The 19,039-nt window shown below is 47.8% G+C and overlaps 1 protein-coding gene across 1 annotated transcript in view; it reads left to right on the top strand.

The window, feature by feature from the left end:
- Positions 1-19,039, top strand: part of LOC126445231 (uncharacterized) — a 167,677-nt gene that overhangs the window by 127,439 nt on the left and 21,199 nt on the right. Inside the window, exon 7 of the mRNA XM_050090971.1 lies at positions 2,865-3,230. Within this exon, the coding sequence (XP_049946928.1) occupies positions 2,865-3,230 (366 nt within the window). The remainder of the gene's footprint in view (positions 1-2,864; positions 3,231-19,039) is intronic.

The raw sequence follows: 19,039 nt of genomic DNA on the forward strand, positions 1-19,039 counted from the left end.
CATTTCCATTTAAAAAAATAAAATACGGCCAGTGTGCCGCCCAGCCTGGATGTGGCTTTTTGGCGGTTTTCCACATCTTACTAGGTGAATACCGGGCTGGTCCTCACGTCCCGCCTCAGTTACACGACTCGCAGACATTTGCGACACATTCACACTATTTCACGATTTACACTGGATGCAGACAGCAGGGGTACACTACTTCCGTCCCGCGGGTTTGGGGTTGTTGGCAGGAAGGGCATCCGACCACCCCTTAAAATTAAGCATGCCAATTCCGTACTTAACCCTGCCGACCCTGCGCACAATGCGGGATAAAGGCGGTAGCAAAAGAAAGAAAGAAAGGGTTGTCATGCAGGATACACATAATCGTACTTTGGCTCACACCATGTTGGCGGGCCACTTGCATAGAACTTGTACTAGGGTTCGCCTCAATATCGTGTGGAACCTGTTCCTCTAGAACCCGGCCTTCCAGATTTGGTGTACGCACAGTCTGCCGCCTCCCTGCACCTTCGTCTGTCTGAAAGGACCCATGATCACACAAACGCACAAAAAGGGCTTGAAATGTTCCGTGTTGTTGGCGTCTGTGAGGGTACTTGGTTTGGAATAGCCGTGCTGCCTCTCAATCAAACGGTTCAAATGGCTCTGAGCACTATGCGACTTAACTTCTGAGGTCATCAGTCGCCTAGAACTTAGAAGTAATTAAACCTAACTAACCTAAGGACATCACACACATCCATGCCCGAGGCAGGATTCGAACCTGCGACCGTAGCGGTCGCTCAGCCCCAGACTGTAGCGCCCAGAACAGCACGGCCACTCCGGCCGGCTGCCTCTCAATCGTTTCTATCTGCTTGGCCATACACAAACACCATCTCGGCTTGTTCCCGACATGAATACCGGACCATTCTGCTGTTTACAGTACGCTGCGTCAATCACACCGCCTGCAACAAACAAGGAACACACGGCATGTCGTCAGAGGAACTGACATTCGTCAGCCCCATCTACTGTGGCGATGTTGCCGAGTGGTCAGCGCGACAGAATGTCAATCCTAAGGGGCCGAGGTCGATTCCCGGTGGGTCGGAGATTTTCTCCACTCAGGGACTGGGTATTGTGTCGTCCTAATCATCATCATTTCATCCCCAAGTCACCGAAGTGGCGTCAAATCGAAAGACTTGCACTCGGCGAACGGTCTACCCGACGGGAGGCCCTAGTCACACGACATTCTCATTTATTTCCGGACACATATTCATAGGACCTTTTTTCCTCCAATTCTAGTGAGGAATGAGACCTGCAGTTTGTCAGTTTTATTAATGTTCAGCCTGTATATCAGTAAGTTGAAAACGTAACGAAAATACACTACTGGCCATTAAAATTGCTACACCAAGAAGAAATGCAGTTAATAAACGGGTAGTCATTGGACAAACATATTATACCAGAACTGACATGTGATTACATTTTCATGCAATTTGGGTGCATAGATCCTGAGAAATCAGTACCCAGAACAACCACCTCTGGCCGTGATAACGGCCTTGATACGCCTGGGCATTGACTCAAACAGAGCTTGGATGGCGTGTATAGGTACAGCTGCCCATGCAGCTTCAACACGATACCACAGTTCATCAAGAGTAGTGACTGGCGTATTGTGACGAGCCAGTTGCTCGGCCACCATTGACCAGACGTTTTCAGTTGGTGAGAGATCTGGAGAATGTGCTGGCCAGGGCAGCAGTCGAACATTTTCTGTACCCAGAAACGCCCGTACAGGACGTGCAGCATGCAGTCGCGCATTATCCTGCTGAAATGTAGGGTTTCGCATGGATCGAATGAAAGATAGGGTAGAGCCACAGGTTGTAACATATCTGATATGTAAAGTCCACTGTTCAAAGTGCCGTCAATGAGAACAAGAGGTGACCGAGACGTGTGACCAATGGTACCGCATACCATCAGACCGGGTGATACACCAGTATGGCGATGACGAATACACGCTTCCAATGTGCGTTCACCGCGATGTCGCCAAACACGGATGCGACCATCGTGACGCTGTAAACAGAACTTGGATTCATCCGAAAAAACGACGTTTTGCCATTCGGGCGCCCAGGTTCGTCGTGGAGTACACCATTGCAGGTGGTCCTGTCTGTGATGCAGCGTCAAGGGTAGCCACAGCCACGGTCTCCGAGCTGATAGTCCATGCTGCTGCAAACGTCGTCGAACTGTTCGTGCAGATGGTTGTTGTCTTGCAAACGTCCCCACCTGTTGACTCAGGGATCGAGACGTGGCTGCACGATCCGTTACAGCCATGCGGATAAGATGCCTGTCATCTCGACTGCTAGTGATACGAGGCTGATGAGATCCAGCACGGCGTTCCGTATGACCCTCCTGAACGCACCGATTCCATATTCTACTAACAGTCATTGGATCTCGACTACCGCGAGCAGCAATGTCGCGATACGATAAACCGCAATCGCGATAAGCTACAATCCGACCTTTATCAAAGTCGGAAACGTGATGGTATGCATTTCTCCTCCTTACACGCGGCATCACAACAACGTTTCACCAGGCAACGCCGGTCAATTGCTGTTTGTGTATGAGAAATCGTTTGGAAACTTTCCTCATGTCAGCACGTTGTAGGTGTCGCCACCGGCGCCAACCTTGTGTGAATCCTCTGAAAAGCTAATCATTTGCATATCACAGCATCTTCTTCCTGTCGGTTAAATTTCGCGACTGTAGCACGTCATCTTCGCGGTGTAGCGATTTTAATGGGCAGTAGTGTACGACTGTCGATCAGTTCCAGTCACAGAAGTTGAATGGTATTTCACTGCCATGTATCAGGGTACAGGCCAAGTTACTGAGTCATTCACTCATTTTAACAATAGCACGGCTCTTCGGCGATGTCGCCACGACTGTCGCCTGTGCCCGCAGAGTAATGCCACGGAGGTACCTACCGGAGGCGCCACAGCTCAGCACTGCCTCCGGCTGCTCTGCCGCAGGTCCGCGCACCGCGATCTGGACGTGGACAGCGCGGTGGTGGGCGGGCGCACGGCGCGCCAGGCAGTGGCCGCCGACCTGCCGGACCTGGCGTGGGAGCTGCCGCCCCCGCACGGCGAGCGCGACGCCTGGTCGGACGCCGACCGCCAGCTGGGGCGGGCCGGCGCCGACGCGTCGCAGCTCGCCCTGCGCTTCGCCTCCGTCACGCTCGAGTTCGGCGCTGATCCGACGGCCGCCAACCTGCTCGACAGCAGGTGTGAACGTACAGTCCTACGGCACCATCGATAAATCTTGCTCAGAAAATTTGTACACCACGTATAAAGGGTGAATCACCAAAACTTCCAACGCATATATATATATTTATATTTAGCGTATGACGCTACGCACATAGTTTACACTTATTACATTATGAAATTATATGACAAAATACACTATAAAATACATAAGTGAAGCATACATATTCAGATAAAATATACTACATAAACACAATAAAAAGTAACATCACAGCAGACATTTTGCGTTACACAAGTCTTCAAATTCTGACGTCCAAATTGGCGATCCATTCGAGGCAGGGCGGTGTGGCGTTGAAGAAGTCAGCCCGACTACCCTGGTAGGCTCTTAATTTACAGTCCTGGGCGATGTGCTGTATTGTTTGATTAGGTGCCCCACAGTCACAGCTAGGGCTGAGAAGCTTTCCCCACTTGTGTAGATTGTGTGCACATAGTCCACGTCCTGTTCGGATTCTGTTTAGGCTTTTCCATAGTTGTCGTGGAAGTTCAAAGCCCTTAGGTTTCTCTTATGGACAGATAAGTTCACGGTTGTCAGGGGAGGCACTATCACTCCAGCTCTCGTGCCATTTAGTATCCATTCTGAAGTTGGCAGCTGACAGTTGTTGGGCCAGTCTTAAAGGGGGATTTCTGGAGTGGAGTCGTATTCTTTCCAAAGTTGGGACATCTTCATGGGTAGGAAATGGGGGGTTATGCATTATTTTTGTGTATTCCTTCATCAGAGTTTCCTGTCTTCGCAGGGAGGGTGGAGCTATATGACTAAGTGTTGGAAGCCAATATAGTGAACAGTCTTTATGCATCCAGTTATGGTTCTCATAACAGCGTTGAGCTGGGTGTCTACCTTGTTTACATGCTTGCTGGTTAACCACGCTGGTGCACAGTACTCGGCTGCAGAGTACACTAAGGCGAGTGCAGAGGTTCGTAGTGTGTCTGCTGCTGCTCCCCAGTTTGTGCTGCAGAGCCTCTGAATGAGGCTGTTCCGTGAGCTTCCAACGCAAATATTGCGGAAATGGAAAACGCTATTGATGTGCTGATTTCACAGAATGGACTGGAAGTCAGAGGCTCGTATTGATAGCCAATCAACAGATTGTAATAATACTTACAAAGTGTGTTTTCCAGCAATCATACACTTCCTTTAATAGGACAGTGCCTATTGGAAGGAAGGAAGGAAGATTGGGTTTAACGTCCCGTCGACATCGAGGTCATTAGAGACAGAGCACCAGCTCTGTGTCATGGATGAGGAGGGAAATTGACCGTGTCCTTTCAAAGGAACCTCCTAGGTTGGGTTGGGTTGGGTTGTTTGGGGGAGGAGACCAGATAGCGAGGTCATCGGTCTCATCGGATTAGGGAAGGACGGGGAGGGAAGTCGGCCATGCCCTTTCAAAGGAACCATCCCGGCATTTGCGTGGAGCGATGTAGGGAAATTACGGAAAACCTAAATCAGGATGGCCAGGCGCGGGATGGAACCGTCGTCCTCCCGAATGCGGTACCAGTGATCTACGAACCATCCTAGTATTTGCCTGGAGCGATTTAGGGAAATCACGGAAAACCTGAATCTGGATTGCCGGACGTGGGTTTGAACTGTCGCGCTCCCACATGCGAATCTAGAGCGCTAACCACTACGCCACCTCACTCGGTCAGTGCCTGTTGACATTAACACACTAAAAATAGGGTAAATTAGAATGTTAGAGGTGTTTGTTGCAGGATTCTAGTGCGAGTCGTTCACTGGAGATCGTGTTTTGAAAAGTTCCCACACCAACAATTATACCACACCTGTGATAGCACATGCTGGAGAGTAACATAATTGTGTACACTGGTTGTGTTGATTCTGACCAGTAACGAGACAACTGACCAATACAGGTTCTGTGCAAAATGACCACCATCAGCAGCAATCCTTTCTTCCAGTTTGGTATGGAATGACTTCTCCACGCGTGCTAGCATTTCGGCAGAGATGTCCGAGCAGGCGGCATTATACTTGGCATGGCCTTGTAGATAGGTTTATTTCGCTTTCCCCACAAAAAAGAGTCTACAGCGTTAAATCCAGGGAATAGGCTGGTCAAGATACAGGTCCTTTACGTCCAGTCCAAGAATTTGAGAAAAATTCGTGAAGACATGCTGCACTACTTAATGTACTATGGGCAGGACAACCACCATGTTGGTACCACAATTCGCAGCTAGTCTGCAAAGGAACGTGTTCTAGCATCCGTGGAAGATGGTTTGTTAGGCGGCTGCGATACTTTTGCACATTCATTATTCCGCCTGTGAAAAACGGGCCTATGAGCTGATGGCTCACTATCCCAAAACACACTTTTACACTCCATGGACTCTAATGTTCCACCTGACGAGGACAACGGGGATTATCATCAGACTAATAGTGCATGTTTCGGCGGCTTACCTGGCCATGATTGGTAAATGTGGCTTCAACACTAAACAAGATACATGATACATCCTGAGTATCCTGTCTTAACGCCCATGTGCATAAGTTAACACGAGTCTCCTAATTGTTTCCACGCGTCTCTTGATGAAGAGACATGTGGTAGGCATAGAACATGTGTCGGAGAATGTGCAGGGCACTTGCCTGATTCGTGCCACTTTGTCATGCGGTTTCACAGGAGCTAACGTGCGATCAGCTACATCAATAAGAACATTAATTTCCCCCTCTTCTGTCATCACTTGTTTCCTTCTGTTATGTTGTCTAGATGTTACAGATCACTTTCACGTAACTGGTTGAAGTGGTTCACAAATAATCGCTGTCATGGTTGACGTCTATTGGGAGATCTTGCCGCATACACCGTCCAAGGACGGACTGCATTCTTCCTACACTCTCCATACACCGTGAGCTTGTCCGCTTTTTCTGCGCTGGTAAATCCCCTCCACCACTCCCCTACTGCTTGGACTATCTATCAATCTATCACTTGAGCCTTGTCCTGCAGGTACGGAGGGTCAGCCATCGTTAATCGAATTTGGCATGTTAATGTTTAAGGGGTGGCCGGATGTAAAGGAGACCACTTATAAAACACTAATACGACCTATTCTTGAGTACTGCTCAAGCGTTTGGGATCCCTATCAGGTCGGATTGAGGGAGGACATGAAGTAATTCAGAGGCGGGCTGCTAGAATTGTTACTGGTAGGTTTGCTCATCATGCGAGTGTTACGGAAATGCTTCAGGAACTCGGGTGGGAGTCTCTAGAGGAAAGGAGGCGTTCTTTTCGTGAGTCGCTACTGAGGAAATTTAGAGAACCAGCATTTGAGGCTGACTGCAGTACAATTTTACTGCCGCCAACTTACATTTCGCGGAAAGACCACAAAGATAAGATAAGAGAGATTAGGACTCGTACAGAGGCATATAGGCAGTCATTTTTTCCTCGTTCTGTTTGGGAGTGGAACAGGGAGAGAAGATGCTAGTTGTGGTATGAGGTACCCTCCGCCACGCACCGTATGGTGGATTGCGGAGTATGTATGTAGATGCCCTTCCTGCCGCCACCTCGTACCCCCTGGGATGGAATTAGTGTACCCCACTGTCTGTATCAAGTGTAATCCATGGAATAGAGCGAGAGTGTTCAGATGTCTGCGAGCCGTGTAACTGAGGCGGAACATGGGGACCAGCCCGGTATTCACCTAGCGGGATGCGGAAAACCGCCAAAAAACCACATCCAGGCTGGCCGGCACATCGGCCCTCCTCGTTCATCCGCCGGGCGGATTCGATCCGTGGCCGGCGCGTCTACCCGAGTCCAGGAAGCAGCGCGTTAGCGCTCTTTTTTTTTTTTTTTTTGTTTGTTTATCTTTTTTTTTGTGGAGCACAAGAGAAAGAAAACAAATAGGCTGCAGATAGAGAGCTATGTGTAATGCATTCTATCATTGACCATTGAAGGGGAACGTGGGATCGTCCAGCCTTGGCTGGCACAGTTCGTTGAGATTCCAGCTTTGAGGCGGGTTCGTGAAAACGCTCTGTAAATAGTTCGCGAAAGTGGCCCGATAGTGTCGATGCCGGCGAAGGGTGTGGTGATACACTTGGAGGCGTGTCCAAAAGTCCGCCGGATCGACGATGTCGTCTCGGAAGAGGTAGTCGAAAGCCATGCCACTGATCCATGTGATGGCGTGCCACTTAGCCGATGGAAAGTAGGTCGTGTCGGGATATATCATCATAGTGGGAGAAACGTGATGTGGTGGTACTCGGAGGTAGAAAGCCACAACCTTCTGTACGAGGGTCCAGACAGCTGCTGCTGGCCCACACTCAAAACGATGTAAATCTGTATCTTCGACATTGCACTTGAGGCACAGGGGTGAGTCCACCAGTGCGATGCGATGCAGTTTCTGTCTTGTAGTATACTTGCCGTTGACGAGAAGGTACCACATAGAGGTGGTGTCAGTGGTGTGATATCGTTGGTGGATCGTTTTCCAAACTGTAGGCCATGAAACCTGGGGGTGACGTGTTTCGACGGGGTTGCGGGGTGGAGACTTTCGGAGAAGGCGGTAGATGTCGCGGGTGGTCGTCTTCCTGGTCCTGGGGATCTCGGTGCATATGTAGCTGTACTCCAAAAAGAAACGGCCGATATGTGACATCGGAGGTGGGATGTGTGCCAAAGACGTCGGTGGGCGTCTCGAAACAGGCGCGAGCTCGGTGGTCAACATTCCAGTAAAACTAGCATTTTGGCTTTTCCATAACCGGATCATAGTATTGGTGTAAAGTGCCGTTGTCCTGGCTCTCACATTAACCAGATCGAGGCCACCGTCCCGCTTCGGTAAGGTGAGAGCTTCATACTGGACTTTGAAGATGTGTCCAGAACAAATGAAATAGCCGAATGCCGCCTGTAACCTGGCCGCCATTGTCGCAGTGATGGGCAGAATCTGCGCTATATGGGGTATCCGAGCTGCCAGATGGGTATTGACGAAGGTGACTCTCTGGCACATATTCAGCGGGCGTAGTATGTGATTTTGTATGTTGGCCCGGATGCGTTGCAGCAGCGCACGAAAATTGATCGCCGAGATGCGGCGAATGTCTCGCGTGTACACCAATCCGAGACAACGAATGGTGTCTACCAGTTGAAATGGAGCTACGCTGTCTGCGGGAAGGCCGCGGCCGATCTTCATGGCGCATGATTTTGCCACGTTCATAGCGCTCCCTGCCCCTGCACTGTAACGGGTAATCCACTGCATCGCAGCTTGTACTTCAGCCGCTGAACGTACGACGAGGGCCAAGTCGTCCGCGTAAGCTCGGCAGCGTAACATATGATCCCGGAGTGGAATACCCGTCAAACGTCGCCGTAATCCGCAAATGAGTGGTTCCATCGCAATGGCATAAAGTACCGTCGACAAAGGGCAACCCTGCCGTACTGAGCGTTCAATCCGTATAGGTTCTGTAAGTCTGCCGTTGACGAGAAGTCTGGACGTTGCTCCACGAAGGAGCCGCATAATCACTTGCGTGAACGTCGGGGGAATTGCCATTCGGTCCATCACTGCGTTGAGGAATGCATGATTTACGCGGTCAAACGCTTGTTTGAAGTCGATGGAGATTAAAGCGCCTGGCAGTCGCGAGTGTGTTGCCACAGCGATCACATCTCGATATTCACTGAGGGCCGTCTGTATATTACGATCGCCGCCTAAGGATGTTTGTTCGTGGGAGACAATGTCCCGTAATACATGTTTGAGTCGCACTGCCAGAAGGCGTGTGAAAATCTTGAAGTCCGAATTGAGTAACGTGATCGGCCGATAACTGTCGAGTCGTGTTCCTCCTGCGGGTTTCGGGACTGGTACAAGTAAGCCTTCCATGAACATTGGTGGAGGGTTCGCCGCGCCGGACAAAAGTTCCCAGTACATGTCCCTCCATCGTGGCATCATCAAATCTTGGAAGGTTCTGTAAAATTCGAGAGGTAAACCGTCCGGGCCGGGAGATCGATTCAGAGACCCCTTGGCCACAGCGCCCTGGACGTCGTCGGTGGTCACTTCAGCAGTCAGGAGGGTTGCAGCTGCTGCGTTTAGAGTACCAAGTGTCTCATGGGCAACCTCAGCAATGGCCTCTGCACCGGCAGGTACTTCTTGATAGAAAAGTCTATAGTGCGTTGTGAATGCATCCGCAATGGTAGCTTGCGAAGTCAGCCGTCGTCCATCAGGTAAGTCTAAAGTTGTCATTAAAGCCTGTCGGCGTCGACGAACATTTTGAACAATATGATGCATAGAAGGTTCTTCACCATGAATCCTGTCTTGGCTACGGGCTCGTACAATGGCTCCCTCTAGACGGCATCTGGTCAAGGATAGAATCTTTGCCTTGATGCGTTGAGCTTCTTTGAGGCGATCCGGGGATGGAGGATGATCCATGAGTTCACGTAGAGCGCTATAGTAGAAATCAGTTGTATGGTGATTCCACCTGGTTTTTGCTCTGCCATAGTGTGTCAATGTGCGTCGGATGGCCGGTTTGGCGCACAGCAACCACCACTGCAGTGTGGTCTCGTAACGCATAATGCGTTGAACACAGGTGTGCCACGTGTCGGTGACCTGTTGTCGACATTCAGGGTCCCGCAGTAGCGCGACATTGAGTTTCCAGGGTCCTGCACTGCGCCATATAGATTGTCGACGTAGGTTCATGGTACAGATATAGATGTCATGATCCGAAAAGGCAGACGGCCAACGTTCCGCGTCGAGGAGTACTGATTTTAGAGCGTTAGAGATGTATATTCTATCAAGTCGGCTGGCGGAGTGGCTCGTGATGTGTGTATACCCCGGGCGGTCGCCGTGTATCACTCGCCAAGTGTCGAGGAGACGAAGGCGGCGGACGAGGAAGCGAAGTTCGGGACATGTGGTGAAATGGGGGTATTGGTCTGTGCGCTCGAGAACACAGTTGAAATCTCCACCTACGATGAGATGATCGTATCGACCGAGGAATAAAGGCGTGATATCTTCTGCGTAGAACTGGGAGCGATCCCTCCGTTTATCCGTGCCCGATGGGGCGTAGAGATTTATGATTTTGAGTCCTTCAACTGTTATGGCCACCCCTCGCGCTGTTGGGAGGTATGCGACATCGGAAACTGCAATTCCTTCTCGGAGGAGGATGGCTGCGCCTGTGTGTTCCATAGCTGCAGGGGCGGCGTACGTCTCATATCCATAACACCCAGTCCAAGTCGCTGTCCTCAGTTCTTGTAACAGGGCGATGTCGATGTCCGCTGCTCTTAGCGTGTCACGGAGCAGTTGAAGTTTAGCATGGGAGCCGATATTATTAGTATTGATAGTAGCTATTCGGTACGCCTGATGGGAGATCCGTGCTGTTGATAGGGTCGTAGCTGGTGAAGATTGTTGTTGTGGATGCTGGAAGTCCATAGAAGTCGCAGGATTCGCCGTAGAAACTTCCCCCATTTTAGTTTTGGTCGAACGGAGAAACAGATCTCATTTCCGCATCAGATGGAGGTGGGAAATCCGTGTCATCCGCCCATGAAAGGTGTCCGACAGGTTTGACATCGGCGAGAGGTGGCAGCGCTGGCCGAGTCGGCTCAATGGCGTCGGTGACAACAGGCGTGCTATGTTCCATGGCTTCTGGGCGCGGGGCTTGCGCACGATCTCTGTCGGACGGTTCACCGTCTTGTGGATGACGCGTCTCCGTGGCAGAGGAGAAAGTGTTATCGTGTTCTCCGTCGGAGTGATGTGGCATTTCTTCGTCCTGCGGAGGGGGCTCAATGGTCGATTCTGATGTCTTGCGGCGTTTTTTTCGTCGTTTGGGCGACTTCTGCTTTCGGCAATGAGTTTCGGTGTCTGAGGAAGGAAGAGATTCACGTCGTTCCGGTACAAAAGCCGCGGGTGCTATGATGCGGTCTTCATTCTCCAGAACACTCTCATTGGTATCCTTGTGATCTTCTAGCGTGGGTGTGTCCGGCTGTTGGACATGTTCACGGGCGGCATCGCCGGTGTCAAGGTGCTGGGACGCCTCCGGGTGTAACGGACCAGAGAGACGCTCATGAACGGCGTCTTGTGAGGGCTGGACGTGCAGTGTCGCCGCATAGGTGACTGGAAGGGTGGTCACGGTTCTGTCGGTGTTCGTATCGTCGGGCCTTAGTTGTGTGATGCGGCGTTGCAGGCATTCATTACGGACGTGGCCTTCTTGGCCACAACCGGAACATGTTCCAGGTTGTCCGTCGTAAATGACTACCGCACGGCAGCCGCCGATAGAAATGTACGATGGAACGTGCCGTTTGAGATCGATTCGGACTTGTCTCACACCATTAAGCACCGGATACGTCGTAAACTGTGCCCATGTCTCGGCTACGTGGCTCTGGACTTTTCCGAACGGACTTAGCGCCGCGATGACTTCATCTTCAGCCACCTCGAAAGGCAGTTCGAATACACGGATCGTCCGAAGGCCAAGTCCTGCATGGTCGACATCCACAGGCCCGACGTTTCCGTCGGAGTGCCGAAATTTTAGTCCATGTCGCGTCCTTTGAATGATCTCGTTGCAGGCAGCGTCGGAAGTCATCTTAACATAAACGACGCTGCTAATGATCGATAGGTGTATGCCGATGAGTTCGTCACGCGGGATCTTCACGTCTTCGCGTAGGAAGCGTTCGACGGCCAGTGCTTTGGGTCGTGCGTATTCGTTTGAGAAGGTGAGCTTAAGAGTGTTCTTCCTGTAAGAGTTGGCCATTACAGCTTGTTCGACTGAGAAGCGCTGTGACGAGGAAGTAAACAAAACACTCCGCGCGCGCAGCGGCGTGGACGGCCGAGCGCGGTGCGCACTGCTGCCCTGCCGAACGCAGACTGACGCTCTCGGCTACCCTGGCTGTTCCCCTACTACTTGGACTGTCACACATTAACTGGCTAGCTAGTCGCAAAGCACTCAAGTAGCACACAAGCACACTGTACACAAACATGACAACATCGCATCTAGAAAATACGAAGGTTGAATGTCACAGACAAGTGTCGGTTTGGGAACTTTTCAAAATACATCTCGTGAACCACTTGCACTAGAATCCTACAACAATCTTCACTGCTATTCTAATATACCCTACGTTTTATTTGTTAATGTCAAAAGGTACTGTTCCATTTAAAAAAGCCTATGTTCGCAAAAAAATAAACTTTCTTACATCATTACTATCTGTTTATTGGCTAGCAATAAAAGCCTCTGACCACCAATGCATTCTGTGAAAACCGCACATCAATATCACTTCCCATTTCTGCAATAGCTGCGGTGCAGATTTTAGCCCCCGTATACGTGAACATGCATGGGTCAATACCATCTGATCAAAAGTAGTCGGACACCTCTATGTAATGCGGAATTAACTAATAGATGCGTGTTTCTAGGGGGAGTGGTAGGACTGGGTTGAGCTGGGACTGGTTTTTGCCCAATGCTAAAATAATTTTTATTTTATTTCCCCACAAATAGGCTACAGTAAATTTAAATAAATTTTAAGGCAGTTACTCTTGCCAGAGAGAGAGAGAACTAGTTTACCGCTAAATAACAGGTCAACTCTGCAGCAGATTAGAGAACAAACTACCTGGCAACCGAGGAAAATTTACAATCTTTACAAGAGAGGATACAAGAATTACCAATCGTGCTTCGCTATTAACATCAATTTAAATTAAATCCGCAGTAACAAATAATTCAGTAATTCATTTCAAGACTGGCAGTTTCCGAAATATAACACAAGAACCATAATTGAATCTGTCTGCACAAGGAATTTACGGAGGATACCAACGCAATATCATAAGCTTAACCAAACACTGAACAGTTAAATATTCCATAATAACTGCTCACAAATGTGCAAGTAATTACGTCAGACATGAAAACAGTTGTGCAATGAGTAAATTCTATGGAGGCGGTACAACGGAAAGCTGTCTGGATCTGAAAACCTGATCCATGACAGATTTTAATTTTTTCCACAGTCACCTCGATCGGTCTTTGAGCACCATCGCCTCAGTTTCTCTAGCAGTTCCGATTTTTCACGGACAAATGGTCTGGCACGTCTTTCTTCGCCATTCAGAGTTGTTTTACCACACCGAAAGCGCATGCGCAAAGTAATCACAAGTGTATAGCGGTTGCCATACACTTCCACCAACTCAGAATGGAACGTTGCAGCGTTGTTCCCTTCAAATACAGAAAGCAAATCGCCGCACCATACTCCACTTTGTCAATGTTCTTCAGCGTGTTGTTTTGGTTCCTCAAGAGGAGTTGTACGATACTGCGGTGTGACGACTTCCGTGTGTACGTGGACTGCAGGTACGTACCTGCAAAAAGACAAAAAATTTGTAATTTTTTTAGGTGATACTTAACCCTTTGAGCCACAACAATATAGAAAAATTAATTTTAAGTTTTCTCACAAAATTGACCTTTATCATCGTAGCAAGCGAGGAACACAATAGTTGTTGTTGTTGTGGTCTTCAGTCCTGAGACTGGTTTGATGCAGCTCTCCATGCTACTCTATCATGTGCAAGCTTCTTCATCTCCCAGTACCTACTGCAACCTACATCCTTTTGAATCTGCTTAGTGTATTCATCTCTTGGTCTCCCCCTACGATTTTTACCCTCCACGCTGCCCTCCAATACTAAATTGGTGATCCCTCGATGCCTCAGAACATGTCCTACCAAGCGATCCCTTCTTCTGGTCAAGTTGTGCCACAAACTTCCCTTCTCCCCAATCCTATTCAATACTTCCTCATTAGTTATGTGATCTACCCATCTAATCTTCAGCATTCTTCTGTAGCACCACATTTCGAAAGCTTCTATTCTCTTCTTGTCCAAACTATTTACCGTCCATGTTTCACTTCCATACATGGCTACACTCCATACAAATACTTTCAGAAATGAGTTCCTGACACTTAAATCTATACTCGATGTTAACAAATTTCTCTTCTTCAGAAACGCTTTCCTTGCCATTGCCAGTCTACATTTTATATCCTCTCTACTTCGACCATCATCAGTTATTTTGCTCCCCAAATAGCAAAACTCCTTTACTACTTTAAGTGTCTCAATTCCTAATCTAATACCCTCACCATCACCCGACTTAATTCGACTACATTCCATTATCCTCGTTTTGCTTTTGTTGATGTTCATCTTATATCCTCCCTTCAAGACACCATCCATTCCGTTCAACTGTTCTTCCAAGTCCCTTGCTGTCTCTGACAGAATTACAATGTCATCGGCGAACCTCAAAGTTTTTATTTCTTCTCCATGGATTTTAACACCTACTCCGAATTTTTCTTTTGTTTCCTTTACTGCTTGCTCTATATACAGATTGAATAACATCGGGGGGAGGCTACAACCCTGTCTCACTCCCTTCCCAACCACTGCTTCCCTTTCATGTCCCTCAACTGTTACAACTGCCATCTGGTTTCTGTACAAATTGTAAATAGCCTTTCGCTCCCCGTATTTTACCCATGACACCTTTAGAATTTGAAAGAGAGTATTCCAGTCAACATTGTCAAAAGCTTTCTCTAAGTCTACAAATGCTAGAAACGTAGGTTTGCCTTTCCTTAATCTTTCTTCTAAGATAAGTCGTAAGGTCAGTATTGCCTCACGAGTTCCAGTATTTCTACGGAATCCAAACTGATCTTCCCCGAGGTCGGCTTCTACTAGTTTTTCCATTCGTCTGTAAAGAATTCGTGTTAGTATTTTGCAGCTGTGACTTATTAAACTGATTGTTCGGTAATTTTCACATCTGTCAACACCTGCTTTCTTTGGGATTGGAATTATTATATTCTTCTTGAAGTCTGAGGGTATTTCGCCTGTTTCATACATCTTGCTCACCAGATGGTAGAGTTTTGTCAGGACTGGCTCTCCCAAGGCCGTCAGTAGTTCCAATGGAATGTTGTCTACTCCGGGGGCCTTGTTTCGACTCAGGTCTTTCAGTGCTCTGTCAAACTCTTCACGCAGTATCGTATCTCCCATTTCATCTTCATCTACATCCTCTTCCATTTCCATAATATTGTCCTCAAGTACATCGCCCATGTGTAGACCCTCTATATACTCCTTCCACCTTTCTGCTTACCCCTCTTTGCTTAGAACTGGGTTTCCATCTGAGCTCTTGATATTCATGCAAGTGGCTCTCTTTCTCCAAAGGTCTCTTTAATTTTCCTGTAGGCAGTATCTATCTTACCCCTAGTGAGATAAGCCTCTACATCCTTACATTTGTCCTCTAGCCATCCCTGCTTAGCTATTTTACACTTCCTGTCGATCTCATTTTTGAGACGTTTGTATTCCTTTTTGCCTGCTTCATTTACTACATTTTTATATTTTCTCCTTTCATCAACTAAATTCAATATCTCTTCTGTTACCCAAGGATTTCTACTAGCCCTAGTCTTTTTACCTACTTAATCCTCTGCTGCCTTCACTACTTCATCCCTCAAAGCTACCCATTCTACTTCTACTGTATTTCTTTCCCCCATTCCTGTCAATTGTTCCCTTATGCTCTCCCTGAAACTCTGTACAACCTCTGGTTCTTTCAGTTTATCCAGGTCCCACCTCCTTAAATTCCCACCTTTTTGCAGTTTCTTCAGTTTTAATCTACAGGTCATAACCAATAGATTGTGATCAGAGTCCACATCTGCCCCTGGAAATGTCTTACAATTTAAAACCTGGTTCCTAAATCTCTGTCTTACCATTATATAATCTATCTGATACCTTTTAGTATCTCCAGGATTCTTCCATGTATACAACCTTCTATCATGATTCTTAAACCCAGTGTTAGCTATTATTAAGTTGTGCTCTGTGCAAAATTCTACCAGGTGGCTTGCTCTTTCATTTCTTAGCTCCAATCCATATTCACCTACTACGTTTCCTTCTCTCCCTTTTCCTACACTCGAATTCCAGTCACCCATGACTATTAAATTTTCGTCTCCCTTCACTATCTGAATAATTTCTTTTATTTCATCATACATTTCTTCAATTTCTTCGTCATCTGCAGAGCTAGTTGGCATATAAACTTGTACTACTGTAGTAGATGTGGGCTTCGTATCTATCTTGGCCACAATAATGCGTTCACTATGCTGTTTGTAGTAGCTTACCCGCATTCCTATTTTCCTATTCATTATTAAACTTACTCCTGCATTACCCCTATTTGACTTTGTGTTTATAACCCTGTAGCCACCTGACCAGAAGTCTTGTTCCTCCTGCCACCGAACTTCACTAATTCTCACTATATCTAACTTTAACCTATCCATTTCCCTTTTTAAATTTTCTAACCTACATGCCCGATTAAGGGATCTGACATTCCACGCTCCGATCCGTAGAACGCCACTTTTCTTTCTCCTGATAACGACATCCTCTTGAGTAGTCCCCGCCCGGAGATCCGAATGGGGGACTATTTTACCTCCGGAATATTTTACCCAATAGGACGCCATCATCATTTAATCATACAGTAAAGCTGCATGCCCTCGGGAAAAATTACGGCCGTAGTTTCCCCATGCTTTCAGCCGTTCGCAGTACCAGCACAGCAAGGCCGTTTTGGTTATTGTTACAAGGCCAGATCAGTCAATCATCGAGACTGTTGCCCTTGCAAGTACTGAAAAGGCTGCTGCCCCTCTTCAGGAACCACACGTTTGTCTGACCTCTCAACAGATACCCCTCCGTTGTGGTTGCACCTACGGTATGGCTATCTGTATCGCTGAGGCACGCAAGCCTCCCCACCAACGGCAAGGTCCATGGTTCATAGGGGGGGGGGGGGGGGGGATCTGTTATCTGTCGGCATCTTGTGCCGACACAATAGTAAATTGGCAAAAAGTAAACAATCAATTGTATTAAAGTTGCTGTTTCTCTTTGGAACCACTGGAGCACACAGTTTAGGAGTTATGCAAACTGGTGACAAATTATATTCATACAGGTATCGACCGAAAATGAAAAACGTAAAGTTTAGCAAGCTGTGGATGAATATGTTCGTTGCAGCGCACATTTCCTCGCGTAGCTGGCAGGACAGTAAACAGGGAACATGTCGATACCAGGGCATAAGATCTTTGCGAGTTTCATTTAGTGTACGCAATTGGAAAGAAATTGTGCCTCCCAGACAGTCGCGTCGACAATATACGCTAATGTCAGCATTTGAGAGAGGACGTATAGTTGGGCTCAGAGAAACCGATTCGTGTAATCGGCGAATTGCTCGACATCTGAATAGAAGCGATGTCATTGCTCAACGATGTTGGCAGGAATAGGTGAACCACGGCCGAACACAGCGTCAAGGAGGAAGCGTCGACCTAGAGTGGCGATAGAACGTGAGAACCGAGCAATCGTCAGAGAGGCACTCAGAGCACCCAGTTCATCATTATCATCTTTCCGATGTGCAGTTGGTGTTTCAGCGGCCACAAGGACCAATAATAGGCGGCTCACAGAAAGGATGCTGAGCCCACGACGCCTCTTGTGCCGACTACCATTGATCTCTGTACACCAACAAGCTCGTTTCCAGTGTGGTGGGGCATTTTCGGCCGGGAAACTCATTGACCCCAGACAGTGGAGAGATACCAGACTGACTGTCGCCCGCCATATGGTACGACAAGCAGGAGTGATGGTCTTGGTTGCCGTACCATTTCATAACAGATCTCCTTTGGTTGTCATCCACGGCATCCTTATAGCATAGTGGTACGTCGACGATTTTCTGCGTCCCGGTTTGTTGCTCTTCATAGCAATCCATCCTGGGTTTACATTTTAGCAAGATAATGTCTGCCCGCACACGGCGAAAGTTTTACTGCTTGCCGAACCCTACCTTGGCCAACAAGGTCACCAGATCTCTTCCCTGTTAAGAATCTTTGGAGCATAAGGACAGTGCCCTCCAAGCAGCTCGGAATTTTGACGATCTAACGCGCCAGTCGGACAGAGTTTGGCACGACACCCCTCAGGAGGACATCCAACAATTCTATCAATCAGTGTCAAACGGATGATTGCATAAGAACCAGAAGTGGACCAATCCGTTATTGACTTCCTCAGTTTGTGAAAGCTCTTTCTCTTGGATAAATCACCCAAGCTCTACGAAACTGTTATCATTTGTTTGTCTGTACATACACATCACATCTATCGATTTCTGCCCCATTCGGATAATTCTTTCGTGTTGCTACGTTTTTCCCCCCTTAGAGTGTATTTGAAAGGAGTTCGCTAACTTTCCTAGACACAGTCCCATATCTCGAAACTTGCCGAACTCATAATATATAAAATAAATTATAGTTCTAACTAATAAGCATAATGGGCCCAAAATTTAAAAAACTTGTATCAAAAGCACAAACTGCTCCAGTGCTTTCATTTCGAAACAGTCATAATAGCTGTGGTACAAACTCAAATTTACGTTACAATAACTTTAGATTTACTAACTTTCATTGTCAGTTACGTTCAAAAATGGTTCAAATGGTTCTGAGCGCTATGGGACTTAACATCTGTGGTCATCAGTCCCCTAGAACTTAGAACTACTTAAACCTAACTAACCTAAGGACATCCATACCCGAGGCAGGATTCGAACCTGCGACCGTAGCAGTCGCGCGGTTCCGGACTGAGTGCCTAGAACCGCATGGCCACCGCGGCCGGCGTCAGTTACGTCATCAGTATGATCACTATGGAAAAAAAACACATTTCACAACTCCTACAATTATGTATAGCACAGTCTCCATGACGACTGTTTATTTGAACGCTGTGACAGCTACAATCCACTACATTCTAGATGCACCTTATTATACCACTTGATGTCTTTGTCTTGCAATAGCATCGGTGGTTTCATGCGAAAGGCACCTAAAACGTGTACCGCAAAAATTGCGGAAATGGAAAGTGCTATTCATATGCGTTTTTCACAGAATGGATTGGAAGACAGGGGCACCTACTGTGCTGTA

Source organism: Schistocerca serialis, chromosome 1 (genome assembly GCF_023864345.2).
Source record: "Schistocerca serialis cubense isolate TAMUIC-IGC-003099 chromosome 1, iqSchSeri2.2, whole genome shotgun sequence".
NCBI classification, from domain to species: Eukaryota; Metazoa; Arthropoda; class Insecta; order Orthoptera; family Acrididae; genus Schistocerca; species Schistocerca serialis.